The sequence below is a fragment of the Neopelma chrysocephalum genome, unplaced genomic scaffold, assembly GCF_003984885.1.
Source record: "Neopelma chrysocephalum unplaced genomic scaffold, ASM398488v2 Primary Assembly neopelma1_255, whole genome shotgun sequence".
Taxonomy (NCBI): domain Eukaryota; kingdom Metazoa; phylum Chordata; class Aves; order Passeriformes; family Pipridae; genus Neopelma; species Neopelma chrysocephalum.
Window position 1 is genome coordinate 36,122 of NW_020897917.1, and position 22,527 is coordinate 58,648.

At 44.5% G+C, this 22,527-nt stretch overlaps 1 protein-coding gene across 1 annotated transcript in view; it reads left to right on the forward strand.

Moving 5' to 3' along the window:
* The window catches only part of WNT7A (Wnt family member 7A), a 36,687-nt gene extending 14,534 nt beyond the window's left edge, over window positions 1–22,153 (forward strand). The window contains exon 4 of the mRNA XM_027704110.1: window positions 20,604–22,153. Coding sequence (XP_027559911.1) covers window positions 20,604–21,083 — 480 coding nt within the window. The 3' untranslated portion in view covers window positions 21,084–22,153. The remainder of the gene's footprint in view (window positions 1–20,603) is intronic.
* Window positions 22,154–22,527: the final 374 nt, after the last annotated feature.

Sequence of the window (22,527 nt, forward strand, 5' to 3'; positions counted from 1 at the left end):
CTCAGAAGAGGATTGTTACTCCTCTGTCCTGTAGAGAATGAACAAATGATGTTTTTGCTAGAGAGGTTCCTTTCAGGCTTTGCTCTTGTGTGAAAGATCACAGTATTTAAAGACAATTGGCAGGGGGGGCATTATGGGTATTTGGCAAGCCAGGTCTCTCACAACTCAACTCTTTCACAACAAAGACAGTCTTGTTGAGAGGTGGTACTCTCACTATTGGAGCAATAGGGATCTTATCAGCCTCCACACAATCTATTTGTGCTGGCTTTCCTCTGGGCTACAAATTCTTGTCTAGTTTTGCTCGCCCATGGCTAAGTTTTGGATGATATTTATGCACTCAGGAGACAGACTGGCACCTACCAGTCTTCCAAAAATAAACCAGATGTTCAATTCTTATTGATTTGTTACCTCCACCTGTAGACACCACTACACCATTCAAAAGTCAGTCCTCTCTACTTCTTTGGTCTTGCAATGCAAAGCTGTGCTGGGTGTTGTGCCCACTCACCTCTGAAAAGGTCCTTCCTCAGGACAACAACCAGCTGCAGGGAATTCAGGATGCACTCTAATAAAGCACAGGCTTCATTATCTAGTTGAGATGAGAGTCTTCTTCAGCATCACTGGTGAATTCATCTGTTCCATCCTGGTGAGTGAGAGGTGGCAGACTTTGCACTGCAGCAGGCAGGTCTGCTGGGCTTACTGGGGAAACTGGGCATAGGTAGGACTGCACAGTATAAACCAACAGGAAACCTCCAGGAAAAGCCTGATCCAGGATTTTTGGAGATCTCAGTTCAGGACTTTCCACCTTCTCATAGTTTGTTTTAGGCAGATGCCTCTCTGCTTCCTGCAGTGCCATCAACAGTCTCAGAACATATGGGACTCTGTCAGAGCAGGAGAACAGTTATCCAGGGCAGTGGTCATGGCCCCAAGGCTGCCAGAGCTCAAGGAGTGTTTGGACAATGCTCTCAGGGAGAGAGTGGGATTTTGGGGTGTCTGTGCAGGGCCAGGGGTTGGACTGGGTGGCCCCTGTGGGTCCCTTCCAACTCAGTGTATTCTGTGAATCTGTCAGCTCATTCCAGAAATGAGACAATTGTCAAATGTGGAGGATTGTAAAGGTCACAGGTGGAAAACATCCACCTTCCTTTGCTTAACAGCTTTGGTAGTGCAGTGCTTGGAAACCAGTGGTGTGCACGCCCAGGATGCACAAGGAGCACTCCCTGAGACCAGTGTGTGGGACACGTCCCCATTTCCAGCTGCTCCCTCACCACAGACCAAAGCCAGGGGTGCCAGCAGGTCCTGCAGCCAGGATCAGTTTTCCTCACTCTTGAAGGACAGGGCTCTACTCCCTGTTTCTCTCTCTGCCCTGGTGGCAAAGCACCAGGACTCTCTTTTGTAGCACGACTGCAGAGTTCCCAGGCTGGGTGGAAGGGAGGGGGCAGAGTTCAGAACAGGGGTCGCATCCACCCTATGAAACTGGCCCCAAGCAGCCTGAGAAGCCTCACCTCATTTGTCAAACCTATTGGAGAGCAGCTATTTCTGACCTTCAGAAACAGAGTTTAGGGTGTCTTTCCTCTTTGAATTAGTATTTCCTGAAATGCTGATTCACTGCAGGAAGAAGCAAGAGTACAGGGAGAACAGGAGGAGAATTCATAACAGCTGGGTCAGAAAAGAGAGATAAAGCTTCAATTAATTTAAAGGCATAATCCTGATTTGCCCTGCAAACTTCCATGTGAGGGGTTATAATTGCAAGACTGAATTGTCTGTTAGCAAATTTGTCTTCTCAAGTACAAAGTTAATTAAATTACTGTAAGTAACACAATAACATATGTCTGAGAGATATTTATGCTCCAGGAAATAAAAATGTTATTCTCCAAGTTATCCTGCTAAAAAATAGCAAAGTAGATATTGAAAGGTTCTACATATTTTGGCTGTACATTTTCATTTTGACAGCATGGCAAGGTACATGACCACACTGCTCTCTCCTCTCTTTTCCTCTGTGACATTGAAATTCCACGAATGGCATCTTGCATCAGCGTTACATCATATTAAGTATAATGCAATATTATGAGTCATTGTTATAAATCATGGGCACAGGCTGCATTAGAAGGCTTTTGCAATTCAAGAGCACATCAAGGTGGATCTTTATTCAGTGTTCCTCTTTGGAGGCAGATGTAGGTGCACTAACTTTGCAATCTCTCTTCATCCTCTGAATCAGGAGCGTTTCAGTTTTCCCCTTCAGCTCTAAGGCTCCCAGGGGATGTGCAGGACGTGCCCAACAGAGCTGCTGCAAATACCAAACAAAGCTCTGAGAACCCAGGAGGTGTTTCTGAAATGGATCACGCAATGATCATAATAGACTGAAGTGTTTAGTATTTTAACCTTCAGGGAAAACTGTAATAATGCTGAAGTGGCACTTGGCTTTTGGAAGGCACGGAGGTCAGGAGTTCTCCCAAGCTATCCTGTAAAGCCCACACTTATGACACTCTGCACTTGCTGCATCTCTGACCTCGGGAGGATATTGCTGCCATGAAACTTCCCTGACCATCTTCCTCTTCTTGCATAGTGTGCCATCACCACTGCAAGAATTAACTATCTCTAGAGCAGACAGCTATTTCTGCCTCATTCCAGACCTTTCTCTTTAACCAGCCTGTTAGCCTGGCTGCCAGAAGCAGCACAGAACACAAGGTCTTGCAGATGAACCACTTGAAAGGTTGGGAGCATCATGTTAGAAAAGAGACAAGGTTAGTAAGAGGCTGCTAAACAATTTAACATTTATAATTCTGAATACAGGCCTGAAATTCTGGAGATTTAATCGTTCTGCCCGAACTAAATCCTAAAGCTCATAAAAACACAGAACTGTTCAGAGAATCACACAGAATCCCAGAATATGCTGGGTTGGAAGGGATCCACAAGGAGCATCCAGTCCAACCCCTGGCCCTGCACAGACCCATCCCCAAGAGTCACCCCCTGTGCCCCAGAGGATCATCCAAACCCTCCTGGAGCTCTGGCAGCCTTGGGGCTGTGCCCACTGCCCTGGGGAGCCTGGGCAGTGCCCAACCAGCCTCTGAGGGAAGAACCTTTTGCTGAGATCCAACCTGAGCCTGCCCTGACTCAGCTCCAGCCATTCCCTGGCTGCTGTCCCTGGTCACAGAGACCTGCAGTGGAGGGGGAGAGCAGCTCGTAGGTTTGCAGCCTCACTGGAACAGCCCTGCCCGAGGAAGGCCACTCTTCCAGAGGAACTCCAGCATTCCAGCAGCTCCTGCTTCCAAAAGAAGATCAGGGATGCTGATCCACTGAACCACACTGCTTGGCAGGCACAGTGCTGCCTGGGTACAGCCGGTGTGCCAGGAGGACACAGGGCCCATGGTGCAGCCAAAGGATCCCTTCCCACGTAGATGTACCTGCTGTGAGCTGGCGCTGAGCAGCCTCTGCCCACAGCCCAGCTGTGATCCCCACCCAGACCATGCAGTGCTGTGCTCAGCTGGCTCTGTCAGAAGGAATGTCTCTGATGGCACACGCACACCAGGATAAAGCTCATCTGTGTCTGGAGCTGCTCAAAATTACCATCGACTCCAGAGAGTCTCAGAGAGCAGCTTCAAGCTGAACAGAACTGGGAGAGGCTGCCCTGTTCTTCCTGGCACCAGCAATCAAGTGATATTATAGTATCAGCAGCACAGTTCCTTGGAGTTCAGGACTGAGCAGTGCCCTTGCAATTGCACTTCACATTTTCCAGTGGCTTTTCTTTCTTTTTTTTTTTTCTTTGCATGGACACAAAAATATTCCTGATTTTTCTATTTAGAAGCTTCAAGTTCTTATTGTTAGGTATGCTCCTAAAATACACAGCTGCTGAATGGCTGCCCTCTTTACTGGCACATACAACACCTTGTGAGATGATCTCAACCGTGGTACATCCCTGATTTACAGCGGCTTGAAGTTGGAAAGCTTTTTTCAGGAATAACTTTCCACGAGTTCCTGTGAGGGATCCCGAGGTGATTAACATACACAGGACTAGTTGTGATGCCCACTTGCTCAACAGCTTGTTCATTTACACCCAGCTCCCCTTGCTACTCCCTCCCTTGGGCCCCCATCGCCAGCAGATGTGTTGAGTGTGTAAGAGCAACAAGCACAACGCTCGGCCCTTGCTGCAACACAGAACTGGCCAAGTCCTTTCCCAAGCTCCTTGCCTGGCTGATAAGGGACCAGGAAAAGGCCTCCTGTGTGTCCATTCCTGTAGGAAGACAGGGAGCTCAGCCTGTGGGCAGGGAGATGCCCCTTGTTGATAGTGGCAGTAAGAATTCTGCCAGACTCAGCTGCAGCTCTCACCCCTCTGACAGATGAGGCTGACACATCTCCTGACATGGAGACAGCCCCTACAACACTGTGCAAACCACCTTCAGCCAAAGCAACACACAGCACCTGCACCCACAAACCAGTGGTTGTCTTAATAAGTAAAAAATGTGGTTCCACTGCTAAAATGTCACGTAACACATAGAAAATCTTATGTGTGATGCAGCAGATATGCCTGTGTAGAGTGTCCTAGCAGCTCTCCTGCTACAATATTTTGCCTGGATTAAAACCAGGCAGATGGAGAAGGTTTAGGAGAAGGTTTATACACGGGGCTGGTGCCTCACTGTGACCAGACAGAATATGTAAAACTTCTGGCAGATGTCACTGATGTGGCTGTAAGGTACAGGCAAGGAGGAGTGTCCACCAAAAACCTGGATCCAGTTAGTTATGGCACGTTATCCGAGGTAAACCCAGCCCTGCTGAGTCCCTGCCTTCTCTGCAACCCTCCAGCCTCCAGGCCTGGCACCACTGCTTGTGTTCAGTGCAATTAGAAAAGGAGCTTTAGATGCAACAAAGTCTTTCCTGGCAGCTTCATCACCACATGTTTCCTGGGGGGCAGCAGGATTCCCAGAAAGACCAAGCACTGAATTTGGAGTAAATCCAGTTCACTGAATGGGAAAGCTCCCACTGAAGTTGGTGGGACCACAGGACACAGCTCAGTGCTTCCAAAAATCCCACCCAACTAAGTGTTTGCAGAGCACAACAAAGCCCTGCTGGGCAATTTCTGAGATGTGGGAAAAAAAAATACACATCCCATGCACTCTTCCAGCATTTTGTTTGTATTTTGAAGGATCAAAGAACTATTTTATGGCTTTCCTACTTTTTTTAGATAATAGTCTTGAAACAGGTCTAAGCTTGACAGACAAGCTCTGCATCTTCTCAAAAGCCCAGGGTAAAGATAAAGGGAACATTAATGTTAGTCTAAATTATGAGAGGGAATTGGACTGCACAAGATCTGTAATCCACAAGAATGAATTTTCATTCCACTTGTCCTCCACTTTCAGCTAATCAGAAATGGTGATACATGGTCCTACTTGTATTTTGGCTTTCAACTCCCTCCTATATGTCATGTGGTTGAAAACTGAATTCCTGATTTACGCTGCAGATTAGGGATGATAAATGCTATCACTTACCTGCAGCCACAGTTTTAGAGGATTCTGGCATGATGAGCAAAACATGCATTTCATGATATGATTCCTGGAGCTGACAGTCTGTCATGCTGCTGACAAAGATAGCTGAGACTGAGGGCCAGGCTCTGTTAATAAATAACATAGATCTCAAATTCCAAATTTAATATCATGCACCTTTTGTAACTGAAATAATCAGATGCTTGCTCCGATGATTAATTAGCTCGGCAAAGCCACTGGCTGGGTCACACATTTCTGGACAAGTTCTGATTTAATTTGGCCTTTCTCTCTGGACATTTCCCTCAGGGCACACACTTGCCATTAAGTGCTCAGAGGAGAACATCAACTAGACACAAACAGGTGCTGTATAGATTATTCAGTTGTCCCAGTGTTTTCAGCACCTTTGGAGCCCTGGTGGAGCCTTTGGTGTCTCTCCTGTTGCAGAACAAAAGCTGAGACAAACATTACTGATTTGAAACTAGTGCAGCTATCACAGAGCACAGTCACCCCAAAGCAGATGCCTGCTGTGTTTGGGTATTGTAGAACTTAGGTTGATCATGCAGCAAAAAAAAGGTGGGTTGGAACTAGGTCTTTAAGATCTCTTCCAACCCAAACCAATCTGTGACTCTGTGAAAAGTTCTAAGAAAAAAATCCATAGCACCTGTTGCCCTTAACTCTGACCTGTGAGCTTGGCTGTCTTGCCTTGTGACGTTTCCATTAACCTGTGTTTTTTGATGTTTTGTTGAGAAATTTGATGAGAATCCAAGATTTTTGAGCTTCGTACCTAAATTTAGGCCTAAGTTGTTGAAAAATTTTCAGAAATAGCTGATGAGCAACGTTCTGCTTCTTTCAGGTGACATTTGTCACCCTTCAAATTTGGGTTTCCAAACCTAAGACTGATTTCCTTGCATATAAGTAGACACTCAACAGAAGACTGGTATTGGCCAACCTGGCAGGAAACGAATGGTTAGGCCAGGCTGGTCATTAAGAACATCTTTAATACAGAAACAGGCAATGTTTATACATGAAGTTTACACTGAATTACGCTGCAGTCTCATTCATTACACCCCTGACAAAGTAAACCCATTCAGCACCTACCTCTGGGTTTGCAGGCCTCAATCTTTGCTCCATCCTGTGTCAACAGGGATAGAAACTGGAATCTTCTGCAGTTCCAACCCAAACCTCTTGAGTCTGAGCTGAAAGTATCCCCAGGAACATTCCCAAGAGCTTTGCAGTGATGAGTCAGTGGCATGAACTCAGTTTCCTGGGTTATCAGAGATATCTGGAGCATGACAGAGGTTTTGGTAAAGTTGAAAGTTTAAACCAAGGTTTGGTTCAAACTCGTGGTGGCAGAAAACTCTGAAGTCACGAAGCCTCAAAGGCCCACCAGCAGCAATAATTGCTGGCATGTGCTGTACAAATGGAACAGACTTTGGCTTTAATGGAAAGAGTTTCCAGGTATTTTGAAGTAAACAATTAAAAAATCAATTAAATGAAGAACAACCTTTTAGTCCGAGGACACAGGCAAGGCCTGTTGGTACTGGAAGCAGGCAGAATGGATCTGTGAAAGGATATAAAGGTTTCAGGGGGTTGCAGAGGGGATGCTTGGTCTGCATGCCCAATTAGTGCCAGAAGGCACTACCAGTATTAATTTGCATCAGAACTGGTTATTGAAATCACCCTGAGCCTTCTGGTACTTAAAAGTGAGCTGCACCCAAAGGATGTCCTCTGGGACAAACAGCAGGAATGTGTCAGTGTGGATGGATTCTAAACAAGATCTAAGCCAACATCTGTTGCTGGTGCTCCAGCCATAGGTTCTGGTGGCCTGCACTAAGGAAACCAGCCTTGCCTAAAGCACTCCAGATCTTACACCAAACATGAGACCACACACAGTTAGCAGTACAACCATGTATTCTCTGGCAGAGCTATTCCCACAGGAGACTTTAATTGAGTCACAGCACATGCTGTTATCTTTGGGTATATAAATCCTGCAGTCATAAAACAATTAACTATTGAGAGGGTAATTAACAATAGTGGGTAAATAAAGAAGTTCAATAAGGAGTCAAGAATATGTGTCCAAATGACTTGGATTAAGACTTCACAGAAGTTTCTTCACAATGTCTTTGTCATATTTGGTTGAAATGACTGTAAAGGTGCAGCTGTTACTGATGGGCTGTGAGAAGGCAGAAGGAGCTGGACACCAAGGGAGTGCTTTGGCTTTGTTTTCCAAAGGAATCAGCCTGAGAAGTCTGCCTTGCTACACCTAGAGCAAATATAGACTAAAAGGTGTAATCAAAGCCTTAAAATATTTTCTAGAAAATTATAGAAGGAAAACATGATTAGAAGGGATACATGTTTTTTTTAATTCTGTTTAACAGTTATGTTTTATTAAGGTTCCCCTTGAAGAGAGATTTATAAAATTAATGTCAGATCAATACATTAAACATGTAGTACAGACATGCATGGTTTTTGTGCTGATGGCTTTAGGTACTGGTCAAATTGGTGTTTAGCTATGTTGCACCTTCTGAACTGAAGACCAAGAGCAGCTGGTTAACCTTTCTTTAAAAAAATCAATCTTGATATGAAGACTCACTTATACATGGCTTATAAAGAGGAACTATTGATGGCATTGTTGGATGCTGCTGCTGAACTCTTATGTAGGTAGGAAACAGGTAGATCTGTTAACAAAAAGCAGCAGCTCTGTGTGGTGTGGAGGGTGAGCTGACCAGGGGAATCACATGGACCAGTACAGCAAACCTTCAAAGGGAATTCCTGTTAATGTGGGATTGCTTTGTAAGACAAGACCTTCAAATATTGCTTAAAATCATAGAATCACAGGACAGTCTGGGTTGGAAAGGATCTTAAAACTCATCCAGTGCTACCCCCTGCCACGGGCAGGGACACCTTCCACTAGCCCAGGTTGCTCCAAGCCCCATCCAACCTGGCCTTGGACACTTCCAGGGATGGGGTAGCCACAGCTTCTCTGGGCAACCTGTGCTTAGACTGAATGGGGCATTATACATAAATTTAGGAAATTCCACCTTCTTCTACATAGGAGGAAATTTTCATTGACAACAGGCCAGAAGATCCTTGTTAAAATTCTTGGCCTGGATCCGGGTGTGCTGATCTTGGCAGCTGTGAGGCTGCAGAGATGGGCTCTGCTGGTAGGATCTTATCTCTGATAAGTGGAAGCTGTTTGAAAACATGGAAGTGTGGATCTATTGTCCCAGCTGCAAAAGGAGGGGGAAAATACTTAGGTATTAAACTGAACTTGAGTGTCATCTTTGTGGAATATTTATTCTCACATTACAATGAGCACTAAAATCATGTTACTTTATGATAATGTGAATATTTTGAATTGTAAGCACAAAGTGTGTGGAAATCTGTTCCCAATACACAGTGTCACTGTGATCCGTTTCTGCCTTATGATAACTAACATAATTGCCTGCTGATTAGCTGCAGGAGTGATAGGAAATTTCTCTTAAAATGACAAGAACAGCTCTCACTTCCCTGAGCAGCTGCTGCTTGATGTGCCAGCCTGGTGATATCCCACCCAGGGTACAGCCATCCTTGGCAATGGGCTTGGATCCACAGCCTAGGTCATGTTATCTTTGCAAAATAGTGTGACTGAAGGGAATGGAAGTGGCTCAGGTGCTCTTCCCAGTTGGATAAATGGCAGGGAGGCAAAGTAGGCAATGGGAATGTCTCCAGTGTCATTTACTCAATTGTGAACAGGGTGCTAGGACTGAAACTTGACCATGTCTCTCTGGGAATCAAACATGAACATACCTCCTGCTTTTTTCTAGACCAAAGGAGTTAAGGAAGAAGTTAAGCTAAGAAATATTGTGTTTTTTTAAAGGCAATACTGGAAAATTGATATAGAATTACTTAGAAGTCATCTGAAAAGCTTGATAGAAAGGAAAAACATCCTTTGTTTACTAAAACTACTGGCTTGGAGAACTAAAATTTATGGACATTTTTCAGCATGAGAAATATGCCTTCCACAGTGCTATCTGCTGAGTACCTAAGGGTTAACTCTCATGGTTTGGTATGCAGCTGAATGAACCTGTAGTTAACCGTGTGTGGCTATTAGTTGGAAATGTTTGGAAGTAACATGAAGTGATATTATTTTGCAGCTCAAACTCCTGCCAGTACCTGGCTTTATTAGTTTAGCACAAGAAGTGTTTTCTGATTAGTTGTCTGGAACAAGTGAGGCTGTTCTTTTGGTTTCTATCACTCTTTGGAAACTCTTCCCTTGACAGCTTAAGCACTTATCCAAATGCTCTGCCTGGTGGCTCCTGCCAAATGCCAGCATCACTTAATTTGGGTGCTTCCCTACCAGTGGGGAGAGTTACATGGAAGGTGAATTTAGTGGGAATGAGTCAGGCCTGTGCCATTCCTCTCTGTGTACATTGGCTGTGATGAGGATGAGTTCCAGTTGTGTCACTTCTTGTTTTCCCTGCATCTCTTTTATGTGCAGGGTGACTCAGGCTCCATGACAAAGCCCAAAGTGAGGGGCAGCAATGACATCCCCGCCTGAATAACCCCAAGACTTTAACTCCTTGTGTTCCCAAACTGAGGAGGGTAGTTTAGTTTAGTTCCTCTTTTCTGGGAACGCTCCCAGTTTCCTCAGAAGTGTCATGCTAAAATGTAAAATTACTCTCTTAATGACATCTTCATGCATTGACATTTAGAAGCCCAGAGAATGGATGAAGATCTGTCCCAAAATCAAAACTAAACCCAGACACACTGGACACAGGATGCTGGAAAAATTATATTGATTTTGGAGAGGTCAAGGTCAGCAGACATTGCTCAGTTAAGATTTCATTGACTTCATTCCTCTGATCCATACATTGACTGCAGGAATGGGCTTGGAGACTGGAGCAGGGATTTGGGAAAATAGTGTTTTTAACAATGGATGTTCATCAGGTTTTTAATACATGGCAAAAAGGTCACTATTTTAGAGAGTTCTGATTTGAAGGATCAGTATTTTAGAGTGATTTTTAGTTGGGTACCAGAATGTAAAGAAGGTAGATGTGGTCTAAGAAGAAATGGTAAGTGGGTAGCGTGTCCAAAGCCAGAAAAATTGCTGTCTCATTTTCTTTCTAAGCTGTCTCAGTGTCAGTGAACACCACATTGTTTCTTCATTTCCAAACCTCTTCAATCATCATCTTTTATTTACTTCTGGCATGAACATTCTATCCAGTATCTTTTTGGAAAGGGAGATACGTACTGTGGAAAACTTATGTAGTGATAGGAAGGTAAAACAGATAACATAACCAACAACTCTATCTGTGATTCTGTAACACCATCCCCCTCCCCAATCTATTTTAGCTTCATCCTACAAAGTGCCCAGGTAGACCAGACAACAAGACTATTCAGTATTTCACAAGCTAAAATCCATCATGTTCCCAGTGTCAGTTTTGCTTGGACAGCAGCAAATAACTATCCAAGATAAATTTTCCCTTAATCTCACAATCCCATTTCAGTAAGGGGCTAGGAAATCACGCTTTCACTTAAATATAGAATATAAAATAAAGTGTTGAATGTGTTTAAGACAATTCAGCTATATTCTAATACCATGGCTGGGCTTCATGAATAAAGATTTGGGAAGGGTTCTACCCACGTTTCTTGCAAGCGCGTTGGTGGCTAAAAAGGCCAATACGAGATAGACAAGTCTGGTTGCAAAAGGCACAGCAGAAAGACTCCTTAGGTGGTAAATTCTGCAAGGTTCGATTCTTTCTGCATTGTCTTTTCTCCTCAAGGGTGATCCTGGTGCTTTCTCAAAAGCATCAGCAGCGTTATAGATGGTGTGTCTCCAGGCCTCCCCATTGGAGGCCAGAGTAGACCAGTTATGTTGATCAATGTGGCCAAGGCTGAGATGTTGTTTCAGGGAGTCCTTGTATCTTCTCTTCGGGGCTCCTCTCTTGCGGCAGCTGGTGGCAAGTTCACCATAAAGCAGGATCTTAGGGAGGGGGTGGTTGGTCCTTCATCCTGGAGATGTGTCCTGCCCAGCGCAGCTGTGTTCTCACAACATGGCCTCAATACTTGTGACTGCTGCTTGTTCTTGTTCTAGAAAGCACATTAAAAGAAACCAGATTTTTTTCAGAACTATTTTTTCCAAGTTCGTTTTTATGACTGATCTTTAAAACTTCCTACATGATGACACTTACTTGGCACTGCATCGACCCAGTCTAATCTAGGTGATAATGGGTCTCACAAGAGTTATTTTTTAAAAACAAGTAGTTTATCAAACCCATTGACAGTTATGTTTTCAAATTATTTCCATTTTTGTTCTGTTAAAATATTTGTCTTGCTTTTAAATAGAAAGATCCACAAAACCCAAAGGCAAGTCAGATCAGTGTTGCAGGCAGCTGTACCAAGAAGCCATCACAGCATATAATAACTGTGATTATAAATAATCTGTCAAGTCAACCCTCAGTACTGAGCTTTTGTCATCAGCAACCGAGAAAACACAAAGTCCCACATCAGGAACCCCCATTTCACAGCTACTTGCAACAGATAGTGGGAACATGGTACTTTTAGGCTATTTCCTGATATAAAACTTACACAGAATCACAGAAAATGCTGAGTTGGGAGAGACCCACAAGGATCATAGAGTCCAACTCTTAACCCTGCACAGAACCCTCCCCCAGAGTCAATCTCAGCAGTAGTTTGGGAATTTGTAGTGGAGAAAAACTTTTCTTACAGGACTTTCTGTGAACAGGAGGAAGGGTTGGGTAAGAAGGTTTTGCGCTGAATGTGACACAGAAAACTTTGTCATCCACCAAATCCCTTAAGAGTACCCGAAACTCAACCTGAGGCTCATGGTTGCAGCTCCTGAATGGATGGGTTTGATTTGCATTTTGATGCAAAGACAAGAGTGCAGGTACTTTCTGTCTGGGGAAAACTGGAATGCATTCAGGAGAGACGTAAGGAGGCAAGGAACCCCCAGGTCTTGCAGCTGTTATCAGATATGATGGAAAAGGGAGAGGGTGAGGGAGAAGAGAACACCTGGTGTGAGACCCTCTGCAGGGGGAGGCTGTCTGAGCCAGCAGGGCAGTGTGGAGTTCTGAGGGCATCCTTCCTCTCAAAGCCCTGTCAGGTTTTACTGAGCTTAATCAGGTGTTGCCACATCATGCCCACTATCTCTGCAAGCAGTATCTTGATGAAGATAAATAAAAACTTAAGAACCTTATTTGACTTCCATGGGCCGTGATTAGATTTGCAGAGCTGCCAGAGGGAAATATTGAGGACTGAGCAAGTGAGATACAGACTCTGAGCCACATCCATGGAATCCACTTCCACAGGCACTTTGGCAAGAGCGTTTGGGCAGAAGTTTGTCCCAAGGACAGCAGTTTATCCCAAGGACAGCTGTGGTGGCGTTTAAGGTGTTCTCCTGGAAGGACCCCTCAGTGAGAGAAAGCTGAGGAAGAATTCTCAGGAAGAATTTCTTCCTGGAAAGGGTGGTCAGGGATTGGAAGGAGCAGCCCAGGGAGGTGGCGGAGTCCCCAGCCCTGGAGGTGTCCAAGGAACAACTGGACGTGGTACTCAGTGCTCTGGGCTGGGGGACAAGGTGGGCATCGGGCACAGGGGGGACTCTGATCTTGGAGGGCTTTTCCAACCCCAGTGATCTTGTGATTCTGTGATTCTGAGATATTCTGACACCTTGAGTTTTTTCACATAACAGTTCGTACAGTTTGAAAAAGGCAAGGGCTCGTGGTTTGAGAAGAGCATCATCAGGTTGAGTGAGAATCCTACTCATTAAATCTCTCTCTTTAAAACCAGTTATGTCCTTTTTGTCCTCAGTTCAGCTGTTCTTCAAGAATGACAATCATAAAAGCATTCCATGAAATTCATTTTCTACTGCTCTTCTGCTTTTTGGACCCAGAAGTGGTGATAAATTGATTTAGTACACAGCAAGTCGTGAAGGTTATCAGAAGTATAAGAAAAATGTGCAGGAGAAAATAATTTTTGTTGCATTCCTCTCAGGTTTTACTGGCCTTGCTCTCAGAATTCTGTGTTCATTTGCTATTCTGCACAGTGATAGTCAGCGAATGAAGGGTACCAGGTCCTCTGTCCTCTGACTCAAACAACAACACTTACCCAAGGAAAGAGGAGAACATCTCATTCTGTGCTGCCAGAAGTGCATGAGAAAGTCTAATTAATATTTTTTCTTTACCTGTTTGAATTATTGTGGAAATAGAAGCTGCATTTTGAAAATAATTGCTACATATGGTCAATTTTTTATGAAGATGAAGTAAAGGGCAACTAATATTCCAGGCAGAAAGTATAAAAGTAAATATGAAACTCTAAAAAGGGAATATAAGAAGTGAAAGGAACCTCCTGCTTTGTGGTGGAAGGAGAAAGATCAGAAAGAGAAAGGTCAGAAATAGTACACAAAAGGTTAAACTTGGGAGAGTGTCAAAGTTCTGAAGTCTTCCTTTTTAAGGGTATCATGGCTTTGAATCTGGAAAAAGCGTTTCTGCTCTTTAAAATAGGATATCCCTTAGTGAGGGTAGGTGGTGGTGGGAGATCCCTCCCATCTGTGGGGTTTGGAGCAGTGTCTCAATTCATCAGCATGTCTTCATAATTAGTCCTCAGACCTGCACGTTGCCTGATTTTCTTCAGACATTTCTTCCAAGAAAAGTGCAAAGGTGATTTGATTGATGTAGGTCACATGCTCTGGTGATTTCCCAGGCATTTTTTATTTAAAACACAAAAATTATGGTAATGGGAAAACGGCTCAGCCTGCCTGGGGTAGCAGTAATTCTGGGACAGCCACAGCTCACGGGGTTCAGTAGCAAATTTGTTTGATACTGACTTCAGATCTTATTCTTTTGCACAGATTTACTTATCAGAAACAAGAGGAAAAAAATCTTTTGGCTGTACTTAATAAGATCTTCGTAATATGTTCAACTGAGATATCAAAGACTGTCTGGAATGAGTCACTCAATGTGGGACACAATCAGTTCCAAACTCATCCCCACTCAGTTTGCCACAGGATATCAATGCAAAATGTGTTTCTACAGAGCACATTTTGCAAGAGCTCTGTGAATATTTTTTATCTTTTCTATTTGAATATGCCTTTCCTAATTTTAAACTTGCATTTGGGTGCTTTTTTTTTTATGCTGTTTCTCACATTTCTTAAAGATTTCATAGGATTTGTCTCTGGGTTGCTTTTTTAATGCTCTCTCATGCTCTTTTTTTCCTGCCAAAAAAGCATCAAGTATTACTTGTGCTGTCCTCAAATTTCAGAGTTTTGGTGTTAGAACAGTCCTACAAGTTACTTAAACAGTAGCATCCTTTTGAGATTACTCTTACACTTGGATAAAACAAGTGGCAGAGACATTTCCTGGTCATTTTAATGCGACATAGTCCTTTACCTGCTTGTGAAATCAGAGTTTCATATCCATCCACTGCCCTTTTCAATGCTTAAGTTTCACTCTAGACCTCACTGTCAGTTGCTTTACATATTATTCGGTTCTCAAGTAAGTTATTTTGTTGAAAGACTAAATAAGACATGGCTTTATTGTATTAGCTTAAAACCCTGTTTTTATTCAATGAATCCTTTTCAAAAGAAGAAAAAATATATCTCAGCATCATTCCTGAAGTTTGAGGAGCTTTGTCTTATTTAAGGATCTACAATTGCCTCTGTAATATAAATCACAAATCCTCATCTTCCAGCAGCTGAAAGGGGCAGGTTTGCATCTGACCATTGCCCTCCCCAACGCCCAGAAATGATGTGACCTCTCTCCAAGCCCTGCCGTGTTCTTCTCTGGAGTGAAAATGTCACTCTTGTCTTGCCAATAGTTGTGTTTTCTTTGATCTATAGTGAAGTTGTGTGTGCAGGCACTTGTAGGAGACAGGTATTTCCTGACCCAAGTGATCTGATGTCAGAAAAATTAGGCAAGATTATGGCCTTGGTGGGACAGGAGTCGGTGTCTGTTGTCTCACTAATTGCACCCTCACATGTAGACTGCAGCCTGAGTTATTTGGGATGAAGCAGCAAAGGGTCCCTGGCCTCAGGCACTCTGGTATTGATTTTGTTTCCATGGGAATCCTGTTGGTGAAGGAGAAGGCACTGGAGGTGTGATAGTCCCTGTGTTTGACAGTGTATGTCCTTCAGGACAGCTTTGGCATCGAGGGCTGTGGAGTCCTGGTGACCAAACCCAGGGCTGTGCAAAACCTGACCCCACTGGGCATGAGGGGCCCCAGGCTGCCCTGGCAGATGCATTTGGAAAGGCAGCTGACTTTGGATGCTGGAAAGCCAGGGCAGGACATACCCCTGAGTAACTCAGGGAACAGAGACACTGAGCTGGAAAAACCCACTGCAGGAGGGACACAGAATCCCAGAATGTGCTGAGTTGGAAGGGACCCACAAGGACCATCCAGTCCAACTCTCAGCCCTGCACAGGCCCATCCCCAAGAGTCACCCCCTGTGTCCCAGAGAATCATCCAAACCCTCCTGGAGCTCTGGCAGCCTTGGGGCTGTGCCCACTGCCCTGGGGAGCCTGGGCAGTGCCCAACCAGCCTCTGGGGGAAGAACCTTTCCCTGAGATCCAACCTGAGCCTGCCCTGACACAGCTCCAGCCATTCCCTGGCTGCTGTCCCTGGTCCCCCCAGAGCAGAGCTCAGTCTCTGCCCCCTGAGCTCCCTCAGCTCCTGTCCCACCACCCAGAGGGCACAATTCCTGCAGCAATTCCCTCGTGAGCCAAAGCTGCTCCAGCCCCACCTCACACCAGGCAGCAATTTCTGCTGGTGTCACTGAGCCAGCCCAGCCAGGGCCCAGCACCCTGCCCAGGGCAGGACCACCGTGCTGGACCCAGCCCATGCAGCTCCTGGGATGCAGCGTTTTCCAGAGCCTCAGTTTGCCACCCTCACATGATCAACCCTGTGCATTCCCTGCAAAACTGAAGGTGAAGAAAAAACACGTTAAGCTCCTAATGGCAGTGCCCAAAGGTACTGCATCTGAAGATAACATCAGGAGAGAGAGCCAGCGAGTTCTCTTCACACAAACTATTTCCCAGAGGCTAATGGCAAGGGGGGGAGAGAGAGAAACAAGTACTGACAGTTTACTGTAGGAGCTCAAAGAAAAAGTGGACAAAGCTAAAAGAACTCCAGCTCTTTGTTCACATTTAATCCAGTTCAGAGCATTCACTGGTGCATACAGATTTACTGATGGAGCTGGATATGGTCATTTGGTAAGAAACAGAGGATCTAGGATTTAAATTTTGTGCCCTTCAGGCTCTTACATTTTAGGAAAAGCCAGTCTGTAATGTATAAAAAGTTTGAATCTAACTTAAAAAGTATGAGCTGCTGTATAATTCCTTCAAAGAAACCAATCATGATCTTGAAAGGTAAAGAACACTTTCTGTTTTTTTAAAAACAGACCAAGTTTTTAAGGGGTAGGGCACTGCTTTTGGCTCACAGAAACCAAGGGATAGACCAAGGACTGCTGGCCCTACCCAAAGAATCCCCTATTTTATTTTCTCTTTTTCTTGCAACTCTTTTCCTGAATTTATAAAGGCATCGATTTATCAGAGGATTATGGAATAATGGAACAGTATTAAAATACCACCATCCACATATTTTATTGTAAAACAAATAGCCCAAGCACCTGATATCACAGTACAATAAAACTAACCATTGCAGGCCTTTGCTTTTACTGAGGACAGACAGTTCAAGTTCCATGTAGCCTGTTTTCTGAAGGCTGGAGAGTCAATTCATCTCTGGCTGAATTTGCAAAAGATGGTATTGAAAGGCAGCACCAGTGAGGAGGGTATGTGCGCAAGAACAGAACCAACAAAAGGGATTGTGAGCCACAGGTAGGAGGCAAATCTGGAAGGGAAAGCTCAATTGCAGAGTGAAGGGGACCTAAATGGGGCAGGTGTGTTGGAGAGATTTTAGCTCAGCATGTTGGAAGTGCATCTCCCACAAGTGCAGAGAGAAAGGGAGGGGCCAGTAAATTTTAGGAAAATATGAAAATAATAAACGAAAAGCTGAACTCTGTAGCAGAGAGTTAAAAGACAAAACTCTTTCTCATCCCGCTGCTCCTTCCCACCTCCCTCCAAGCATTTTTGGACCTCTAGGAAGGACCCCTGGCACTTGGGCTCAACTGGCATTGCACAAACTCCTCCTGTTCAGACAAAAGCAGATCTTTTTCTCCAGACTGCCCGTGCCCAGGCTCAACCCAGCCCTGGAAAGCAGCGGCTGGTTGTGTTTGGCATCGTGTCCCCGAGCAGGAGAGCAGCACGTGAGCCGAGGGCGCCCGGAGCCGCTCCAGCCGCTGGCTCAGCTCTTTCCGTGGAGCTGCTCGTTCCCGCCGAGGCTGCTGGCTGAAAATGGGATGTTAATGAAATAAACCAAAAGGCAATTTAGGCTGCTTAACTACACTTGAGGAAAAAACCCCTGCCTGGATAGATGACACATGATGTATTTTCTATTAATGTTTCGAGTCAGTTTGGCGGATCCCCATGGCAGGCGAGTTAGAAATATTTTTTTGCAAGTTTGAACATCGTACCAGGATATAAGGCCAGGCAATTCTACAAGAACAGTGATTGAATTAAGGCTGAGAAATGTATCCTGGCTAGTTTCAAATTAAAAAAAAAAAAAACCCAAACTTTTAAAAAGGCACAAATGAGGCTAAAAGAATTTATGTTATTTTTCCGGTTTCTGTGCTCTAACTCCTTTTCCTCATAGATCTCCTCATCTATCTTCGAAGTGCACTACCTTATGAATGAGTGAGCAATAAAAAGAAGTATGCAGTGGCTGAGAGAGAAACTCAAGATAACAAGATAAAGCCAAAGCTTGAGCAGAACTGCAAGTTAAGATGTAGATCTGAATATAAAAGTTTCTCACCTCTCAGTTTTAGGGCAGTCATTAGATAGTTTGCATGAGAAACTAATTTAAAGCCAGTAGCACAAAGTGTGACCTAGCATATGCTGAGTTCCCAACTATCAAAGTATTGGACCTATGCTGTCTAGGGTTTTGAATCCTGCTTTCGGACCACACGTGGGGACAATTTGCTCATAGGCTAAAGTAAAAACAAAGCAATTTCATAGAACCAGAAAATCATAGAATCACACAATGGTTTGGGTTGGAAGAGACCTTAAAGGTCACCTTGTTCCATCCCCCTGCCATGGGCAGGGACACCTTCCACTAGTGTTCCAAGCCCCGTCCAACCTGGCCTTGGACACTTCCAGGGATGGGGCAGCCACAGCTTCTCTGGGCAACCTGTGCCAGGGCCTCACCACCCTGACAGGGGAGAATTTCTTCCCAATATCCCACCCAAACATACTCTTTCAGTTTAAAGCCACTCCTCTGTGTCCTATCACTACATGCTCCTGTAAAAATTTCCTCTCCCCCTATTGCAAAGCTGCCATGAGGTCTCCCTGGAGCCTTCTCCTCTCCAGGCTGAGCAGCCCCAACTCTCTCAGCCTGTTGTTTTAATACCTTAAAATCCCCATGTTCATTGAAAACAGGCAGAGGAAGAGCAGGGAGCAAAGAAGCAGCTACAAATTATCCCAAGGTCAGGCAATAGCAGTTTCTGTGCCAAGGTGACACAGGAACAGCCTCAAGACCAAAAGGTATGAGAATAATCAACTTCCTCAGTGAAGGCTCACCTGTTTTCTGCTGAAAAAGGCTGATGTTTGAGTCTGCACAGTAAGTTCTCCAACTGTAAAAGAAGGGTTAATTCAAATTTCCATATCACTGACCTCCCTCCAGCCTTCCAGGCTGCCCAGGTTTGGAACTGCACGGATCAGCTGGGTTGTCTCAGGGGAAAAATTATGTGGCCACTCCCTGAACCCTGATAATCCCTCTGGCTGGGCTTTCCACTGCTGGTCTCTGCCAGGTTAGGCAGAATTTCATCATCAAAATTATTATGGTCTCTTTCAAGTACAGACCAGTGGGAAATTAATTGCTGGAATCAGGTATGTTTGCTGGTGTTAACCCAATGTTGCTGCTGAGTGAGGTCAGTTGTGGGGCTCAGGACACAGAGCAGGGACTAAGCTGGTCTCCAGCTTTATTTGGCAAAGCCTGGGCTGGTAACACAGCAGGAGGGAGAAGATACAGGGACAGAGTTTCAAGGGATGTGAAGGTGGAAGATGAAGCTTGTTATCTTCAAAAGGAAAGTAGTGACAACTCAGGCGTAACCACGAGAGACCCCTACAAAGAAGGGAGCATGAGACAGAGTGGAGCAAGCCATGAAGTTGAGGAGTTTAAGATGCTTTTACAGCATTAAAGAGGTAGACATTTTTTAACAAGAATTGATGACAAAACATGAAACTGATTCCTTTACTCTTACCCTTTATGCTCTAAGACAGAACTTGTTTTCTTGCAAAGTAGCTGAGACATTTGTTTGCTGTTATCCATGTCACAGGAGGCAAAAATACTTCAAACCCTCCAGAAAGTGTGTTTGACTGTGGGTATATCAAAATAATGCTTAGCTTTTCAAACTGGAGCATTAACTTGCACCATTTAGAACAAATGAGGCCTACATGGCTAAATAATAATCTGCTCCATATGTTGATTAATGTGAGACCTACAGGAGGACAAGCATTGATAGAGTATCAGCTTGTTCATCTCTTGCACCAGCCTATGTCATTTTGAGGTGCAAGGACTGAGATGCAGTTTATTTTTGAACCTCTCTTTACAAAAGTCAGGTTCTGGCACCTATTGTTGCACTCTGAAAGAATTCTGCACGTGGCAGTTCATGTGAAGGTGTGATTTTCTGCCAGCTCCTAATTTCACTGCCATATGCCAAACATTGCAAGAACAGATACATCTGAAGCACTGTACAATCATATCAAAGAAAAGCTGTGGTTAAGGAGGGTCCCATCTTGCCTTTGGGACCTGGACTATGAAATTAGGCAAAGTTATCCTCCCTGATTAACTCAAAGTGCAAAGGGGGAATGAGCTTCACAGGCGGAACTTGGTTGATAGTGATGAGCATTTGCTACCTGGGACAACAGCGTGTCCAGGCAAGCAAAACCCACAGCTTTGGTGGGAATGTGACCTGGCTCTGGTGGCAGCTCCTACTGGAGAGCAAACCCATCCCTGCCTGTCATCCAATATTCATCAAATACCCCTGCTTTCGTTAACGCATCGTTCTTTGTTCTTCTAACACAGATTCTGGAAGAAAACATGAAGTTAGAGTGCAAGTGCCACGGGGTCTCGGGATCCTGTACCACTAAAACATGCTGGACAACCCTGCCCAAATTCCGGGAGCTGGGCTACATCCTGAAGGACAAGTACAACGAGGCCGTTCAGGTGGAGCCCGTGCGGGCGAGTCGCAACAAGCGCCCGACCTTCCTCAAAATCAAGAAGCCCCTTTCCTACCGCAAACCCATGGATACAGACTTGGTGTACATAGAGAAATCCCCCAACTATTGTGAAGAAGACCCTGTCACTGGCAGCGTGGGCACACAGGGCAGGATGTGCAACAAGACAGCCCAGCAGTCCAACGGCTGCGACCTGATGTGCTGCGGGCGGGGGTACAACACCCACCAGTACTCGCGGGTGTGGCAGTGCAACTGCAAGTTCCACTGGTGCTGCTACGTCAAGTGCAACACGTGCAGCGAGAGAACAGAGGTCTATACCTGTAAGTGAGCACGTGGGCACGGCCCTGGCCATGGATACCTTTGCACATGCACTCGATGGACCCACACGAGACTGTAGGGCAGACCCGCTCTCCCAGAAGAACTGCTGATGGACGGAGGCCCCTCGTTTCTTCTCACGTTTCATCGCTTACGTGGATACACATTTCAGACTCATAAAGTCAGCCAAGAAAGAAAAACAAACAAACCCCACCCTGAGCCACCTGACACATAAAAGAGAGAGAAAAAGATCATCTCAGTTAACCTGCACCTCTAAAGGAAGAAGCATTGACTGCCTTGTGGAGACGCACCGGTCGGGGAGAAATCTCTGAGGGTGGCAACTGACTCCTGGTTTGGAAAAGAGATGGTCAAATATAAGGAGCAGGGAGGGATAGGGGAGAAATCCCCCCAAAAGGGCTTTGCACAGGATGGGATGGACAGAGCCCCACTGTGAAGGGCCCGTGTGAGCGTGTGGATGACACAGGTTTTGGCTTCTACACTCGTGAAAAGCTTCTGCTGGTCTTGCCCATCTTTCCACTTCCTCCCCCTTGCCACAGCGAGTAGAACTGTTGAAGGTTTCTGTAAACACTGCTTTACCTGCCTTTTTCGTGTGTGTGTGTGCTGCAGATTTTAGCACAGGGATTTGGGACACTCGGGCATAATAATAGCAATATTTAACAATTTATTCAGATAAAACTAATATTAATTTATTTAATTAAAAAAGAACTCTACCAACCTTTGGGGAACTATTCTGCAATTAAAGTAGATAGCTGGCTTTCTTTGTGGAATAATTTTGTAGGAACAGCAAGGAAAGAACTGGAGCTGTACATATTATTCTTAACTAGGATATTTCTATTAGTTGGACTTGCAGGATATGTTCTACAGTACTAGATGTTTAAGTACAAAAGCTGGCATCTTTATATATATGTACATACACAAACACTGTTGTTTTGGGGGTTTTTGTTTGTTTGTTTGTTTTCTCCTGTTTGCTGCTAGTTGTCTGGAACAAAAGTCGAGTGGTAGGGGTTACAAATCTTTACCAGGCTTTGTGGTTATTTTTTTTTTCTTCGATTAAAGAAAGAAGCATTAATAAAATCCTGTTTGGAATATGTATAAAAAAAAGAAAATCCAGACAAACTTCCATCTTTTGGAAAAATCAACCATAGGATAAGAGAGTATATTTTGTAAGAGACTATTTTTATATAAATATTTTATTTATACTACGTCTGCTTGTTCAACCTGTACTTTTTCTCAAAACAGGCATACAATTTGTAATTCTTAGGCTATTTAACAGAGAAAGGGTAATTAGTTTGTGAACACAACAGCAGCAAGCTGGATACATTCAGCTGCAATTGGTGGATGTGTCAGAGAGCAGAATGAACTTTCTCTCCGGATATGTGTACAAACTGGCTCTTTTCCTGCAGCTCAATTTGCAGAATATGCAAAACAAGAACAGG